Source organism: Saccostrea echinata, unplaced genomic scaffold (assembly GCF_033153115.1).
Source record: "Saccostrea echinata isolate AGI-Se365-2 ecotype Australia unplaced genomic scaffold, CSIRO_AGI_Sech_v1 ptg000030l, whole genome shotgun sequence".
Classification (NCBI taxonomy): Eukaryota; Metazoa; Mollusca; class Bivalvia; order Ostreida; family Ostreidae; genus Saccostrea; species Saccostrea echinata.
The window spans coordinates 20,980,269-20,993,233 of record NW_026889779.1 but is presented as its reverse complement, the minus strand read 5'-3'; the positions used below and the strand labels follow the sequence as shown (position 1 = coordinate 20,993,233).

Below are 12,965 nucleotides of genomic sequence, written 5' to 3'. Positions count from 1 at the left end.
ACAGGCGACCTGCCATTTATACGTCTCTGCTTCTTTTAACTCTAGAATAATGAAAGACCTAATACAAAAAAAATAATTCAGTTTAAAAGATAAAAAAGCTTACCCCAGTTTGGATCTATAAACGACATGAGCGTAATAACGTCACTTAACGACACCAAGGAACGCTGTGCTTCTATTAAACCCATAGCAGACAGAACCAAAATCAGGAACCAGATCTGCTTCATGTTTTCCCCTGGGCATTCAAAACACAACTGACAGTCTTCGTCAGTCTTGGTGAGGTTTCTTTTGCGCCAATGACCGGACAGTGCCAACAAATGGACAAAGCATGTCCCCAATAGAAACTTACTCGTGTTTTGGGTGTTAAGTAGAGCATCGCTTGGTTCGTAGCAGGGCCCATTTATACGGTGCGACATGTCCAACCATGTCTTTAAAAAAAATATACATATCTAGTATTTTATACATTACTTTTGCGGTCACTTGTATCATTCTACAAAGAGAATCTCGCACATTAACTCAGATTGAGAAATTACTAATAATTAATAAATGCACTTTGTGACACTAACCCCGCAGAGGTCACCTAAGAAAATAATTACATTTGTAAAACTGCAGGATGAATGCAAAGCAGTTTAAATACTATTATTAAACTATTTTTTTCTATTTTTGTATACCGGTATGGCTTACATGTAACTAATTTCAAATTGAAAACATCATCAGTTAATCAACGATTTATTAGCACATTTTTATAAATTTCCAATTTTATAAATCTGAACTGAAATAGACATGATTTAAAGGTACATTTGTAATCACAAAAACAAGAATTTATAAACTAATTAACAACAAGAGCCAAGTTCTACAATAAATAAAGATTGTAGCTGGCTTTTTGGATGTCCTGGTCACAAAACATAACATTTTCCTCCTGTAATTTCTTTTCCTCTTATTCATGAAGTCCCCTCCGAAAAGTCACTTAAAATGTGTCACTCTGGATCACTTTTTGTCTTTTTTGTTCTTCTGCATCTCGCGTGCGTTTGACAGGTCGTACTTGTTTCCGTCTTTCTTGGCGGCAGACTCCCGTTTCCGGACCGTCTTAATCACTTTATTTTGTAATTCGTTCCTGGTCAGCGGCCTTGCCTCGTCATCACTGGCCTCGCTGCCTTCACTGTCATACTCATCTCTATAGAAATAAAAAAAATATAGCTGTTATATGCCCGCTCTACTACAGTATCATAGGTGTGTTTCAATATGCGTTTAAAGTGTATAACATTTCATTTTTAGCACTACATTTTTGTTAAATCATCATGATTATATCTAATAAGATTATTATATATATTAAACTACTATATTTTTCTAAAAGTTATCATTAATTTATAATTCTTATATTTTATTTTGTGTCAAGTAAACACGTTTGGAGATAAATACACTAGAAATAAGTGCATCTCTAATTTGGAGATATCTAGCATGCAGACAAAATAATATATTATCATGCAGCTATCTACCAAAAATAAATCAACATACTACAGATGAAAATAAATATTCACATACCAAAATTCGGGAAAAAAGGAAATTGGTAAAGCTCTTATGAAGATAATTGAAACAAATATTCTCAACAAGAAAGTTCAGGGTCATTAATTTTAATTTTTGTAATCTATTTCCATGTATTACATCTCTATTTGAGAGATTCATTTTGCCTATTCATTCATATATTCTTAATGGTTTACAAAGCCTTAAGATGAAGTCTGAAAAATTGAATTTTGCTCCAATTTTTTTTTCCAACCTTGATAATGACATTTCTTTTTAAAAATTATTCACATAAACACAAATAAACATTCTGTCATATTAAGTAGTGAAACACAAGGATTTGGTCCATACCAAATGTTGAATATATAAATAAATACTATTTTAAATGGATACGATGCTCAACTTTTTGTCCAAGATAATATATGTATTATGTATTAGTAACTATCCCGAATTCCCCCCAAATTACATATAAGATTCTACAACACACATTACTTTTATAATGATAAGTGAAATAATAGAAATTATATTGCCAGGAAATCCAAATTAAAGATGTGTCCAAGTATACATGGAGTTAGATATTAACTTTTTCGTAACTACACAGAATGATCAGCACCAAATATTTTTTTTCTGAATTGGAGACTTCAGAACCGTAACTAGTGTTAAGATAACAAATAAGGATATCAGTAGAAATACTGCAAATTTATCATTTTAAGAATAAATAATATAATAAAGAATAATTGTTTACCTGTTGACCCCAGAATGGCCAATTTTTAAAATTGAAATGAAACCCTAGTTACGGTCCCTGAATATTGTGCATTCAAGGTGTAAATGAAGTGAAAGGTTACAGAAGTGAGAAAGACATGTGAAAAATTGTTGAGGTATATATAACTCAAAGCCAGGCTAAAGGTCTACAAAACGAACATTAAAAAAGCAGTTGTTCAGATTTATATAGATAGGACCATCCACCAAATTATAATGTATACAGTTTATAATAAGTCAAATTTCAGAAATATCTCATAGAATTAAGACATATGATAAAAAAATATTTCATTTGACTTATCATAAAAATATTGAATGGCATAACCACACCATATATATAGCTTGTCTAAATTGTAATCATAAATACCCAACGCCGGGAGGTTTAATGGGCCAAAGTTGTGTAGGTGGTGGAGGGCCTCCCCCTAACAAACTGGGAGGCTTTTCATAATCATCCTGAAAATGTCAAACAAGTCACACAATGATTACAAGTATTACAGAACAGTGAAATGCTCCTGAATGGAGGTTGCTGTGAGGTGAATCAGTGTGGGTCCCATGCTGGTGTCAGGATGTGGCTGAAAATGAAATGAGGTTATACAGCATGCTGATATGACAGGGAATACATACCCTATGGAGGGAGGAATGACAGGGTACTGAGGTTGGGCTGCTGCTGGTCCAGCACCCAGCAATACTGGTTGCTTAGCATCATATCTATCTTGGTCCTATAGTTTGGCAAGATGTCAATTAATTATCAAGTTAACAGGGTTTTTTTTTTAATTTTCAATATCCTAAAATCAAATTTTTAAAACTATTTTCTAATATTCAAAATTTTATATAATAATAATGAATTCTTAAAATAATTTATGCATATCACAATTCATGATGTTGAAATTTTCCAACACTGTTCATTATTTTATCTGACAAAGAAAAAAAATAACCACTAAATCATTATATACAGTAATGTAAAAATTTATAATAAAGAATCTATTGATTTACCTTAGAACTAACATATGCCTGTACTGCCAACAGTTCATTAGTGCGTTGTTCAATGATTCCAAGATACTGAATCATGTTGCTATCTGTCACGCCTGACTGAGCCCCCAACATGTCGTCAATGGCAGATCTATCACAGTTTATCTTATTGAACAAGGAATCAATACCTAAATGTGAATAAAAAATGTTTTAAAAATCAAATTTAATTCCCTTTGAGTCATTTGCAGTATTAACTTCAAAGAGAATAACTATTTCCAGTACCTGCTCTAAGCTGATCGAGAATTTTGGAGATTTCTTTGTTCTTTTTGGAGAATTCGTCAGCATCACGGGAACAAGATAACTGTTGTTCTTCCAGTTCTTTGAGAATCTTTTTTCTTTGTTCCTCTAATTCAATGCCTTGTAATTTGAATTTCTCAATTTCATTATTTTTCTGAAAGACAATGAAACAAAATATGGTAATCAAAACCATGAAATGAAAACAGAATGTACTAAAAAATTCAGCTAAATTATACACATCTCACCTCTTCGATTTGTTCGTGCAAGGTTTCAATTTCATTATTCTGTTCATTAACAAAGTTGAACAAGGCAAAGTTCTTGTCCTCTGTTTCAATGAACCTCTGTACAAGTAAGTCTAGATCCTCCTCTCCAGTCATTTCCTTGATCCTCTCAAAGGCTGCCTCATAAGTCTCTACAGAGTCTTCCTGACTTTCCTTCTTACGCTCAGCCTCCTGGGCCTCTATTTATCAAATTTTGAGAATAAACATTATCATACTCTTTGCAACATCTTAAATTCACAATAAATCACATCAGAACACTAATACACTTTGTAATGGGAAAAAAATCTTCTTCCATTTCATACATCAATTATTAGAGATAGTATAAATCAAGGCAAAACTAAAATAGGCTTCCCATAGTTAAAAATAGATCTAAGTATCCTGACCAATATATACTGTACTATAAGATCAATATATATTGTACTATAAATAGCAAGCTTACCTTTTTTCTGTCTCCAGGCCACCAGCTGTGGGTCATCCACTCTTTCTTGGCCTTTGATTCCCATGAACTCCCTCAGGTTTCTTTCATGGTCAATGATCCTCAGGAGCTCCTTCATTTCAGCATTGTGCTGCTGCTGGTCCTTGTCTGCTCTCTCCTTCAACAGGATCATCTTAGCTTGGGCTTCATCCCTAGTGAAAAATAAAAACCAAAAACATAATTGTAAATTGTATCTTTCATAAGTTAAATAAATAAAGAATCTTTATTTTGATCTGATATTAATACTCTTCCTTCTTTCCTTTTAGAATCATCTCTAACAAAATCTCTATCTCATTTTTTTCAGTTCAAAGAATTGGAATAATTTGAATTAAAATGGCAACACAAATATTTATGTTTCAAGGATATGACGTCTCACCTAGCATCATAGGCCTGTGTGGATTTTTCAATCAGTTCACCTTTCTCTCTTCTCAGACTTGACAATTCCTTGTCTAATTTTTTGTACAGATTGTCAAATCTATTCCTTTCAACTCTCAAGCTTTCTATTTCCTCTCTATACACAGAATTTTGTGTAAGAATTGAGTTGAAATGCTTTTTGGCCTGGAAGTAATATAATGAATTTATTGTATTGTAACTTCAAATTCTGTTGATGTAGCATTTTATATCAGAACAAAAGTAAAATCTAAATTCAGAGGAACACAAATTAACTGAAAATTAACTGCAAGATTTTTTTTAGGGGAGGGGGGTATGTTAAGAGGGGGGATACTAACTACAGTTTAACATCATTATCTCAAACTCAATGGAACTGACAAAAAACTTTGAAATATCCAAGGATTCGAGATAGCCAGGGTAAAATACTTAAGGAATAAGGGGTTGGGACTTCAAAATCACTTCAACATATTCATGATATTCAAGATATCCGTGTTCAAGATACCGAAATTCATCTGTACTTATCCTGTGTATGAGCAAGAACTTACTTTATCAAGTCTATTTTCCAATGTTCTAATTGTTTTCTGTGTCTGAACTGTGTGCTGGGAACTCATGTGAACACCTCCCATGTTCTTATGCTGATTGCGAATCTTCTTCTCCCACTCACGGATTCTAGCATCTAGTTCAGCATGCATTTGTCTCTCTTCATCTATTTCTGTGTCGTAATCCTCTGTAAGATAAAAACATAGAATGGTTATCATCAATTGCTAATTACAAGAATTATCTACAATGAATTTTGAAAAATTCAACATATAAAAATAAAATCCAAATTATTTAGAAAAATTCCAAAAAGAATTTTCTTATAATCATTCTTTGGGATTCTTGATTGGACTTAACCAAGAAAATCTATAGATTTAGATATAGAAATATCTACAACTTTTTTACCTTTAGCCTCTGCTAGAACCACCAGGGTGTCTGTGTTTGTTTCATCCAAGTTCTGGTTATATCTACTCTCTGCCAATCTTAACTCCTTAAGAAGCTCCTGCTTCTCTGCTTCCAGTTGGGCTACCTCAGCCCTAGAATTTTAAACACAGCAGTTTATTTTTGAACAACTAATTTCTACAGATGCTTGTCCACAACAACAACTGTCATATATTCACCTAATAAAATTTATTAATAATCTATAATGACCTCAATTATGACCATAAATGTTAAATAAGTAAAAATCATGAGACATGCAGCTGAAGTCTAACATTAGCTAGGTATGCTCAATGAAATTCAAATGTATGGTGTAAATATACAAAGTAAATGTTGCATTATCATTTTTCCTACTTTTGTTTTCTGATGATGTTCTGTGACTCCTCGGTGTAGGCAGCACGATCCCCCTCCATTAGGCGGTACTGCCTTTGAAGTTTGATAAGCTCCTGCTCCTGGAGCCCCTCCATGTCAGCATCACTGTTGTCCGAGCGAGCAGAGCGTGGGCGCGGCATCTTGTCTAAAATAAATTTATTGAAACCAAAAATAATAATAAAACAGTTATAATTAAAGTATGTTCTGTATCAATAATTCAATATAATATCCAAAACCCTTTTATAAGTGCAGTTTCGAAAAAAAAAACCAAAGCAAAATCAAATCTGTGACATTGCAGCTTATATTAGTCTAACGACAAAGAATACAGTAAAAAATTACAGTATGTTCAATACCGATGCTACCTGGATGTCAAACAAATTGAAACATCGAAAGAAGTCTGTTTACCTTTTTGTTTATCAACGAGCACTTGCTGTTATGGCCGACAGATGAGTACCTGTTGCTAAGGAGATCAAACCGGATGTTAAGGAAAAGACAAGTCGTACTAGAATATCAACTTAAAAACCTCGTACCATGAACATTTCGTTATAAAATACACTTTTCAGCACTCGACATGATGGGTGTGGTGATGGTCAATTAAAAAATTAGGTAAGAAAAGACCTCCATTCACAGTGGAAACGGGGCAGATCCAAGAATTCTAATTGAAAAAATAAAAAGGGGGGGCTACAAAAAAAATCATGGGTTGTAATGTTTAATGCAAGTAGATAAATTCAAAACAATTTAATTTTTTGTACAAAAATGCTTTTTTTAAACATAATTTTAGGCCAAATAAAAATGGGGGTAATTTATGTTCCTCCTCCCCTAGATCTGCTACTGGGAACTAACATCTTTAGTTCACTGGTAGTTGCTTTGACACCGGTGACATTTCATAATCAAGTTAAGTTGAATTAGATCTTTTGTAAAAATATTTGACTTAAGAGTGAAATTTTCTAGCCAAGATTTTTTTTAAACTTACAAACTTCTTATACTATTTCAATAACTGATTAGCACTGTCTGTCTTCACAATATCTGTCTATTTATTTGTAAATTATGTAAACATTATCTAACGATGTTCAAGGGGCCTTTGTCAATTACGCGGTATATTGTAATTGTGTTTGTGCCAATATTAAATATTTGTATTTATGCTTGACCTCAATTTCAGCTTAATTCCAACAATAATTGGAACATCTCAACTACCAAGCTAAAATATTATATATATCAACTTTCATAAACTGACTTTCAAATCGGGAAGCCTTGTGCAAAACTTGTGTTGAAAAAAAAAAAAAAACGGACAAATTTTAATCTCAAAAGCACTGAATTTTTAAGAAATCAGTATGTGATACACAATAAGTAATGAACTTTTCATTTCTTTTTCCACAAGTTTGGTGTTGTGTTCTCTCTGATCCTGAGGGGAAAAAATCAACATAAATTTTGATCAGGGTTTCTTTTTAATAAAATGTGTTCATACATACATATAGGAATTTGTTACTAAACAGCTAGTAGATTCAAAACCAAGTATTAAAATGACACATATACAGTGACTTATAAAATCACACATTGTTCTACACACATGCTACAAAGAAAACAAGAAGCACCTAAAGGAAAGGAAAACTGCCTCTGGCACAGAACTTCACATCAAAAGTAGGTGTGCTCATTTTGATTGCATAAAAAATCCACACAGTGATACTGTCACCGATGATAAGAATCATACACCAAAACATTCCAATCTATGTATATAGAGATAAATACAGATTTGTTTGTCTTAAAATGTAAAGATAAAATAAAAAAAGGACACTCAAAATTTTAAAATATTAACACAGATAATGCTCATGGCACTACATAATTAAAATAATCACAGCCAGGGTTACTTTTTTAAAACAGTGAAGTTACTTTCGTATATAAGGCTAAGGTTTATTTTTAAATCCTTAATTACATGTATTTGTAAATAAATTAAAGTTACTTTTGTATACAAGGGCTAGGGCTTACCTTTAAATAAATTTATTTTAAATAACCAACTAAACATCAGTTTAAAAAGAGTATTCTAGGATCCAGTCTTTGTTTTTGGTCCCAACTACATGACAGTATTTGAATTTTCAGGCAGTAATTTTCAAACAATAACTGGATACATTATAACTGTATAGCTTCTAAATGCTCTGATATATATAAATGACATTCTGATATAAAAATGAAATATAATTTCTAGAAACAAAGAAAAATATCTAAACAAAAAAGTCCACCTTGGACACATCAAAGCAAATTACATGTACACTGATTGTATCAATACAACACAAAATCACAAAACAATACACACAGAAGTTTCCTAACACTGGAATTAAGCAACTAATATCATCACAAACAGTTTTGATGGTCAATTTAATATTTTTTATTAAATAAAATTTTTCTTTCTACACCATGACAAAACAATACTAATGGCTCAAATGTAGTGAATGAATGAATAACTCCTGTACAAAGATGGTGAATGAAGCAAAAGTTCTAACAATTCAATGTCTTTCAGTCATGTCAGCTAATTTGAAAATCCAAACATGCACACATGATGCAATACTCACAGGCAGTTATAATGAAATGCAAATGGGGTACCTTATTTTTAATTCTAACTAAAACTTGCAATTACTGTTTCTTAGTAAACATATTATTTCAGACTCATAAAAAAAAACCATACTTGATCTCTTGAAAATATTCATAATAGTATTTGATAATCAGAACTTATTCTACCTCGGACAATAAAAGATATATTATATTAATATGAAAAGCATTAAAAGGAGGATTTGTATTTCTATCCATTACAGACATGGAAAAATGCTGCCATAATATTTAACCATCTGTCAACAACACACAGATACTCCAGCATGAGGTCTTCCATTCCTAATCGACCTGCCCTATGTTGGAAGCAGCATCAGGATTGTCTAATCTTCCTCGCTGGAATCTTCTGCTTTTTTGGCTTTCTTAGACCTATTCAGGAACTCTTTCCCTGCGGCTGCTGTTGTCTGCATTGTTCCTGCACGTTTCATAGCAGGTTTCTTGTCAGCAGATCGTAATTTCCTTCCCTCGTTAACATTTATATCAGGAACAACATACTTAGCTACAATATAAAATAAAATGATATACCGGTAATATATAATCCTTTTCTTTAAAATTTATTCTACTGAAAAAATCATAAGAATATTGTTTATCATTTCTTTTTTAAAATACCTTCTTCGATAGCCTTGTTGATTGTACTGGACCTTTTTGGGGCACTGGGTTTGGATTTTTTAGCTTTTGTCTCAGCTCTTGTGTCACCTAACTTTTCCTTCCCTAGTAGATGTTCTTTTGCTTCCTTAAAAATAAAAATCCAGGAATATTACTTTTTCCAATTCTTATTTTTAGCAATTCACTTAGTTTTGACTACCTAAATAAGGATTTTCTATAATTATTTTATGTTAAATATTGCAATACATGTATTATCATAATATAGGATTAGAATATCACACAAGATTACAACATCCAATATTTCCAGTTCTAATTTCTACAATATTTACACTGAAGATTGATCACAGTGGAAGGCTCAAGTTGTGCATAGTTCTAGGAACAAAAGGAATTGCAGTGAATATGTACTTGAAATGCCTATGCATGCGCAACTAAAACATTTTGACATTCTTAAAGTAACCACATATTTTTTAGCTTTCAGTACTTTCTCGTACCATGTCAGGATATTTAATCCAGTTGAAAATTACAGTAATTAAAACTTGGTTATAGCAAAGTCCTTCTTGGGACCTGTAAATTAACTTTGCTATATGCGTAATTTGTTATAACCATCTCACCAATTCACATAGTACATATTATAGTGAATTGGCAGTTTTAGTACAAAGATTAATAACATTACACAGCGCTTAGTTTAAATTTGATAAATGTAAACAAACCTTGGCTGTTGCTGCCATTGTACCCTGTTTTTGCATTCTAGCTTTCTTGGGAGTGGATGGGGCCTCTTTTGTAATTTCATCAATTTTCTTTTGCTGTCCTCTGGTCATGGCATCTGCATCTGGTTTTTCATCCCCGAGCAACTGAGCTGCTTCCTATAAGGAGGTTTTTATGCTTGTTAAGAGTATGAGTAAGGATAAAAAAATTAGGTTTTATACATTGAACCCATCATCTCATTCTGGGGCATTGTTCACTACTTATAAGGACTTAAGTTCTTAAGAGAAGTATTTAAAATTTATTGTCTTTGAGTCCTTGTAATTGTATTTGAGGGTCATTTACTGCTGATATACTGAAAAAGTGATTTTTTTTTTTTTAATTTCAATTTTTCATTTTCTGATTATTATAAAAAAATGTAAACAAAATAAAAATGCAAAAATAAGTTGTAATTTGACTACTACAACAACCTAAGTCTTTGCTTTTGCAGGAAAAAAAAACATTCAAGACTTTTAAAGGTCTACATTAGACATCAGTTATTAAAAATTCTCAATGTACCTTTGCTGTTCCTATCATGGTCACACCTTTAGCTAGACGACCTTTTTTAGCAGGCTTTTCCTCCTTTATCTCCTCAATCTTATGTTGCTGCCCTCTTGTCTTTGCATCCTCATCTGGTTTGTTTTTTCCTAGCAAGTGCTCTGCCTCCTGAAACAGTGATAAATAAAATACAGCTATTATAGTCACAAGTAAGTTGGCATTTATGAAAGATAATTAAAAAGCTTTCAAAATATTAAAATATACTTAGAAAGAAATATGTCATAAATCAGTGTTTTTCTGAATAATTGTACAATATATTTTATATATTTATATATTTTTGTATATTTTTTCTGACTAATTGTACAGTATATTTTACTTTTGCGGTGACTGCCATTGTGCCATCTCTTTTAAGTGAGTTCTGTACGGGTTCTGGATCCTTGAGACCCTGCATCTCCAAGAGCTTGGTTTTACCCTCCGCCTCGAGGTAATCAATACCTTCCTGAAATTTATATAAATAATACACATTATAAATTATATGCTTTGGATTTGACAGATGTACCTTCAAAACACCCTTATGCTATATTTATGTACAAATTCTCTTTACCCTAAATTTTTCTATTCATTGAATCAATGCATTAGATAACTCTCTTATTGTTAATACTGCAAACAATAACCAGACATGTCACACTTCATCGTCCTGCTTGATGTAGGCGAAATTCACTTAATGCAGGGTTGTCCTTAGAAAATTGAAATAGCAGGGGACATTAAAAAAGTAGAAGGGGGATTGGGGTTCCTCCCCCATCAGGGGGTTGAAGGGGAATATACATATATCAAGATAACCGAGGATTATGTCATTATAGGCGAAATTCCGCAGCCTCTGGGTCTTAGGGACCACCCTGCTTAATGTATTAAATTCAGCTTGAGGTGCATGTTCATAGAATTTAATACCAAATGTTTTAACTGAAAGACTTCTCAATTCTAAAAACACATTCTAATCATAATATCAACACATTGGCAATACATATTATATTGACAAAGTAGTCAAGTTTCAACATGCATATAGTTTCTACCCCTTCTACCCTTCCATGCCCCGCCCCCAAGTCAAAATTAAGAACTTTACCCTGATATTCTTTTTAAATCAAAACTTTCCCAAAATCATTATGTCAGGGAATCAAACTTTGCTTTGCTAATACAAGTGACATACTGAGCTTATACAAATGTTGTTTCAACATTCTTTAGTGAGTTATGTTCCTTGGTATAGATTGAAACATTAAGCCGGTTTTTCTCGACTATTCGGAGTCGGCCATTTTGGATAAAATTAAATACGATACTTTATGGCAAAATTTACTGCGATCGCAAGAACAATATCGGTAAAATTCCGTCTTGGTACATTCCCACATTGTTTACAAATATAAACTTATAAGGCATATCTACTGCCACCGATACGAAAATCTTAATTATTGCGTATTACAAATTACACTACCATATCAACAAAATGAGCATGCATGCAGTTGCCCTTCTTTTCTTATCAATTATCTAGGTTAAAGTAACCATGATTGTTTATTTACCTTTGCAGTCACCACCATTGTACCTTCACGATGGAGGTGAGGTTTTGCTTCCGCCATTTTGATGTTTACTTTTAGCCAAAAAAGTTGAAAAAGATGAGGTGAAAATCGCCTCCTGACCACGAGGAAAGGTCGACTCAGCAAATGCTGGCGTTATCATGTGACACCATGCAGTAATTTGATTGGATGGCGATTTCGAGGTAAACAAGGCAGCGGGTAAAATGAAAACAAACGCACGTGTCATTTTTCCACTTCCAACATTTTGAGGAATTGAAAGTCTTACTTTTAATTACAAGGGTACCATTTCATTATAAATGGCAATTGGTGTGTATATAGTGTCAAAAAAGAATTTTGTTTCAATACACTTAAAAAAGTTTTTACAATAAAGAATTAGACACTTTCAGACAAGAAATACCATGTTTTAAAGACACGTACCACACCATAAACTCTATACAAGGGACGAAAACTGTCATCTTGGAAAAAATGCCCCTACCCACTTCAGCACTTGTAGAGTTTATGTATATAGGTGTGGTACTTTTTTATCAATTTATTTTACATTTAACAATCCGGAAGACAAACTCCTATGCTATATACATGTACAGTTAGATTATCTTATTATACCTCAACTGATTTTTCTCTATATATTAAACATGTAGATGCGAATAATTCCCTAGAAACCGCTATGAATGGACTACATGTAATCCCCGTTTTTGCCTGCATGATAGTCAAGTGAACGACAATACCTGCTTCGAAATTTATACCTGTCTTGTAGAGTAGGCTTTCTCCTCGAAAATCTTTCCCACCGGAAAACTGGCTCTAGAGTAGGGTTCTCCCCGCAAAATAATCTCTAGAGTAGGATTTCCCCCAAGGAAAATGTCTCTAGTGTATGATTTTCCCTACAGAAATCCCACACCAGATTCAATT

At 32.8% G+C, this 12,965-nt stretch overlaps 2 protein-coding genes across 3 annotated transcripts; both read right to left on the bottom strand.

Moving 5' to 3' along the window:
* Positions 1 to 713: 713 nt before the first annotated feature.
* Positions 714 to 6,543, bottom strand: LOC133197516 (coiled-coil domain-containing protein 63-like). Of its 2 annotated transcripts, none has more exons than XM_061333592.1 (11): positions 6,439 to 6,543; positions 6,016 to 6,178; positions 5,629 to 5,759; positions 5,232 to 5,413; positions 4,673 to 4,854; positions 4,261 to 4,448; positions 3,786 to 4,000; positions 3,526 to 3,694; positions 3,268 to 3,431; positions 2,899 to 2,993; positions 714 to 1,171 (listed from the first exon to the last, which is right to left on the bottom strand). In XM_061333592.1, exons 2-11 carry the CDS (start codon positions 6,171 to 6,173, stop codon positions 985 to 987), a joined length of 1,671 nt encoding a protein of 556 aa, XP_061189576.1. In that variant the 5' UTR covers positions 6,174 to 6,178; positions 6,439 to 6,543; the 3' UTR covers positions 714 to 984. The 2 variants fall into 2 exon arrangements, with proteins under 2 accessions (XP_061189576.1, XP_061189577.1); XM_061333593.1 differs by lacking the exon at positions 2,899 to 2,993 and adding an exon at positions 2,642 to 2,727.
* A 916-nt stretch (positions 6,544 to 7,459) lies between these two features.
* On the bottom strand, positions 7,460 to 12,208 carry LOC133197515 (uncharacterized). Its single transcript, XM_061333591.1, has 6 exons — positions 12,045 to 12,208; positions 10,853 to 10,975; positions 10,498 to 10,644; positions 9,948 to 10,100; positions 9,241 to 9,364; positions 7,460 to 9,130 (listed from the first exon to the last, which is right to left on the bottom strand). The coding sequence occupies exons 1-6, from the start codon at positions 12,099 to 12,101 to the stop codon at positions 8,955 to 8,957; spliced, it is 780 nt and encodes a 259-aa protein (XP_061189575.1). The 5' UTR covers positions 12,102 to 12,208; the 3' UTR covers positions 7,460 to 8,954.
* Between the last annotated feature and the right edge of the window lie 757 nt (positions 12,209 to 12,965).